Source organism: Vespa mandarinia, chromosome 13 (assembly GCF_050613455.1).
Source record: "Vespa mandarinia isolate Hongniang chromosome 13, ASM5061345v1, whole genome shotgun sequence".
In the NCBI taxonomy this organism is placed as follows: domain Eukaryota; kingdom Metazoa; phylum Arthropoda; class Insecta; order Hymenoptera; family Vespidae; genus Vespa; species Vespa mandarinia.
Window position 1 is genome coordinate 3,295,001 of NC_140822.1, and position 5,000 is coordinate 3,300,000.

Consider the following 5,000-nt stretch of genomic DNA (forward strand, 5'->3'; position numbering starts at 1 on the left):
GATCGGTCAATTAATTAATTAAGAGGAAAGAATGTTAATTAATTTCTTACAAGAGCGTGTAAGATTTTCTTTCATAATCGATAATTTATCGTGACCCCATGAAAATTTTTCCCTTTCGTAGTTTCGAATTTAACGATCATGAATATTAATTATTTCGTATAATTTATTTTCGCAAATTATCGACGACTCCTCGTTGTCGTAAGGAAATCGAGTGGGGGGGGGGGGAAAGAAAAAAGTTAGATAGATGTATGAGATATTAGATGATGCATACGTTCCATTCGCTCGTCGTGATCTATCCATCGATCGTAATGATTATTACGCTCTACACGATCATTATCCTCGCTTGGTAGCAAAATCTATTGGATGCTACGTATGATCATAAGTTTCTTGATTGAGCATGGAGAGCGTTATCACGTAAATCACAGATTCCAGCTTACTCTTTCTCTTTCTCTCTCTCTCTCTTTTTCTCTATGTCTTGTTCCCTGCTCTTCACCCTTCTCCTCCTTCTCCCTCCCACCCCCCCCACATCTTATACCTCTCTCTTTCTCTCTCACATCTTTTTTTCTGATACCAGACAGGAAGTAACATTTAAAGGCTCTTTGAAGATACAACGACTAGATCCTATTTCATTGGAGTTAAAATGAACACGAAAGAACAGTGAATTATCTGTAATTATACGATCACTCGTTGTATGTAGTATTTCATTATCGATAATAGCAGTAAAAGTCCTGTAATTATTTCACTACTAGCGACTTACGGCAAACGTGTCTTTCATCTGTAATGCATCCACTTACGCATAATAGATACCAAAGAGATTTTCTAATGATCAATTAAAACGAAGAATATCTTTACTTTATCTGTGATACTTTGTCATCTTTATATACTGCGAAAGGATCATTCAAATGATGAGCAAACATATGTCTCGACAATTTTTTTTTCTTTCAATTTTTTCTTTTTTCTTTATTTTCTTTCTTTTTTTTTTTGTTTTTTTTTTTTTTTTTTTTTTTTTTTTTTTTTTTTTTTTTGTTTTTTTTTGTAAAGAACTGTTATCTCCTCGGGCGTGTTCAAGCGTATCTCGTTGGATTACAAATATTTGCTAATATACATTGGCTACATCGAGATGAAAACATAATTATACGTTGCTCGAACTCTTTTTTCTTTTTTTTTTTTCTTTTTTTTTTTGTTTGCCATCGTTTAATTTCTTAATTTAGTAGTAAGACGAGTCTTGTGCAGTGTCGAGTCATCGAGAAATGACGTGAGAGAATTGTTGTTTGGAATTTTTTTGTTTGGAGTTTTTTTTTTCGTTTTTTTTTTGTTGTTGTTTGTTTGTTTGTTCGTTCGTTCGTTTCACCGAAATAACAACAATGATATTTTAACAATGTAGAAGTGAATTATGATTCAGGAAGAAAGAAGAAAATTATGTTACCCTTTGACCCAAGGATCAGAAACAACCATACACCATAAACACCATCGTACATAGTCATTGTGATAACATTCACTGTAAGATTTCAAAGGGTTTCTAAGAAGAACCATAATTTTCTCTAACCTCGATCGAGGGAGGTCGTAGTCGTTTTGAAACTCGCGAAAGAAATTTTTTCGTTTGAAAATAAAACGTCGATTGGATCACGTTCGCATAGAAATAATAGGATTTTCTTTATCCTCCATTTTTTATCCCAATAAACGATTATATCATAAATATTCGAAAACAAAAGATTTTGAATTTAGGAAATAGAAAGGACGATTTCTAAGGACGTTAGAATTTTAGCCACGTTCGTAATATCCTCGATACTCGTAAACTCGAAAAATCCTTTTTAACCAAAAAAGTGAATAAGAAAAAACGTATATATATATGTCTCACCATGGAATTATCTACATTTTATATTACAATGTTAAATACATGAATCAACAGAATCGTAACTCAACTGGTTAATTTATTCAAGAGTTCCAAGAAAATTCATTTTTACATTTCCATTCGTGACGACTAATAATAATAATAATAATATTGAAAAGGTAAATTAAAAGAGGTATATATATATATATATATATATATATATACACATATATATAATAAAGCAAAAAAAAACACAAGAAAGAAAAAAGAGAAAGAGAGAGGGAGGGAGGGGGGAAGAGAGAGAGAAAAGAAAAAAAAAAGAAAAGGAAAAAGACAAAAATAAACTTGGTTTAATCGTTGAATTCTCAGGTGGTTGGCTTGAAGAACGTTGGTAGCAACGGCGACATCTGGCCGCTTGAAAGGCCAGAGGGCATGCCGGCCATCCAATCCCTCGAAGTGATGTGCGGAAAGGATCACATGGACGTTCATCTCTCGTTTTCGCAACCATTCGAGGGAATCGTTTCGTCCAAGGGCCAACATGCCGATCCTCGATGCGTTTACGTTCCACCGTCAACAGGACAAACGTTCTTCTCATTTCGTATAGCATATGCCAGGTGAGATTAAGATAAAAAAAAAAAAAAAAAAAAAAAAAAAAAAAGAAAAAATTAATATCGTCGAAATAGATTTAAAGAAAAAAAAAAAATAAATAAATAAATAAATAAAAAATAAAGAAGAAGAAGAAGAAGAAGAAGAAAGGAGAAAAAAAATCCAATCGACCAAAAATCATTCGAATTTTAATATAAATCTTATAGATGCGGTACAAAGCCGGACATGCACGGACAATTTTACGAGAATACCGTTGTCGTTCAATACGATAAGGATCTACTTGAAGTTTGGGACGAAGCTAAACGATTGCGATGCGAGTGGTTTAACGATTATGAGAAAACTGCATCGAAACCGCCGATGGTGATAGCCGATCTCGATGTTATACAATTAGATTTTCGAGGTAAATTTTTTTTACACAGTTTATCGATCATCAAAATTTACGTTATATCTGTCGGAAAGATTATAGATAGATAGATAGATAGATAGAGAGAAAGAAAGAGAGAGAGAGAGAGAGAAGAGAGAGAGAGAGAGAGAGAGAGAGAAAGAAATTTTGATAATGATATCACGTAGCTAAATGCAGTGGGCAGATACAACAATGTGATCATCTTCGTGGTAGAAAGAGTTTAATGCGCGGGATCGCACTGTAGTCGTATACACGAGGACTCGTGTATCCGCGGTTGACCACAGGTGTGGAACCGCAGGATCGCTACTTAATTTCAGCTTTCGTAACGTGGATACATCACGCTTAGGAGCCACAACAACAGAAACAACAGCAACAGTAAAAGGAACAATAAAAGGAGGATTTCGATGCGAATCGATATTTTCTTTGTTAGAAAAGTTCTTTCCTTCTTTCTTTTTTTTTTTCGTTTTTGTTTTGTTTTCCTTTTGTTCTTTTTTTTTTTTTTCTTGTTTTTTTCTTCCTTTCGTACTCGAAAGAGAAAATAAAAATGACGCGAATCATTGAGATTTTCGCGTATTAGAAAAATTTAACGGTCGTCGTCATTAAGATAAAAGAAAAAAAATTAAGATCGTTGAAATCGATTTAGAAAAAAAAAAAAAAAAAAGAGAAAAAAAAAGAAAAAAGAAAAAAAAAAGAAAAAGAAGAAGAAGAAAGGAGAAAAAAATCCAAGTCATAAGAAATATTGGATATTGAATATTCGTAAAAGGGATAAGAATCGAAGATTTTATATTCGAAAGGGGACAATGTGGACTGTTGGATGGAAATACAACATGGGAAAGGACCATGGGCTCCGCCAGTGTCTGGCATCGTTCCTCTTGGCTCGACTCTAACGCTGGTCGTCGCGATAAACGATTACCGAGGTAACGAGCGACAGAACTCCCAAGGTACACGAGACTCCTTGCATACCTTACAGACGAACCTGCTCTAACATAACTCTCGTTATTAAACTGGGCGCAGGTGAGTTCGACATGCGAGTCAAATCGTGCGTAGCTTCGGACGGCGGTGGACACACGATACAGCTCAGCGATGAGTTCGGATGCGTTCTAAGGCCTAAGATGATCAGCCGTTTTCTCAAGGCCAGAGGATCGGACGATCGCGCTACTGTTATAACATATGCTTTCTTCCATGCATTCAAGTTTCCTGATGCTCTTAGCGTCCATATCAAGTGCAAGGTGAAACGTCATTAGGATTAAGAATATGCGTTTTTCGTTTTTCTTTTCTTTCTTTTCTTTCTTTTTTACTTTTTTCTTTTTTTCACCCTTTTATTTATTTATTATCGTTTTTTTTTTTTTTTTTTTTTTTTTTTTTTTTTTTTTTTTTTTTTTTTTTTTTTTTTATACACATATATCCTTACCAAAGATTTTTAATTTCTACGTTAAGGTGGAGATCTGTCGACACGGTTGTCTCGATCACTGTCAACTTAGCGGCTCGGTAGGACATTACATTCAAGAACGTAAGGATCAGATCCTTCAGCAATATCACCAGACCACAGGAACGCCCATCATTCACAACGACGATAATAACAGTGCGGAGAAAAACGAAGGGGGCGTAAACGACGAACAAAACGACGGATCTCTTTATGACGACATCATTCAGAACGGTGACGAGATGACTTCGATAGGCGGACAATTTCTTGGCGTCGAGAAGTCAGTTGTAAAGGCTCAGCCACAAACTAGCAATCGACTTGCAGCTCCCGTGATAGAGACGCAAAACGAGGACGACGTACATCCGGACGATCTTTCACGGCCGTTCTTGGTAATTATGATTTATTTTGATTTATAGCTTCCGCCTTTATAACGCCCTCTTGTAATCATTCCAAATGGCATCGTAAATACTATCTTTCTTTATACGCGATATCTTTGTAATTGAATCGCTCCAATTGCCCAATTGCCATCAATTATCAATCTTATTATATCTTGTTTTCTCTACGCTTCGAATTTTTCCAATAGCGACTATACAGAAATTCGTTCAAATTCATTATACTTCCTATTTTTTTTCCCATTGACACAGTGATCTCTTTTAAAGAGATTTTTGTTTATAGTTAAAAAAAAAAAAAAAGAAAAGAAAATAAACAAACTTTCTCTTGAACAAATTAAATATAAT

The 5,000-nt window shown here is 34.7% G+C and overlaps 1 protein-coding gene across 6 annotated transcripts in view; it reads left to right on the plus strand.

Moving 5' to 3' along the window:
* m (zona pellucida domain-containing protein miniature) overlaps nt 1-5,000 on the plus strand; it is a 31,064-nt gene that overhangs the window by 24,044 nt on the left and 2,020 nt on the right. For all 6 annotated transcript variants that reach the window (XM_085660974.1, XM_035872237.2, XM_085660975.1 and 3 more), the window contains 5 exons: nt 2,201-2,445; nt 2,644-2,837; nt 3,635-3,781; nt 3,855-4,069; nt 4,278-4,652. In XM_085660974.1, coding sequence (XP_085517100.1) covers nt 2,201-2,445; nt 2,644-2,837; nt 3,635-3,781; nt 3,855-4,069; nt 4,278-4,652 — 1,176 coding nt within the window. The remainder of the gene's footprint in view (nt 1-2,200; nt 2,446-2,643; nt 2,838-3,634; nt 3,782-3,854; nt 4,070-4,277; nt 4,653-5,000) is intronic.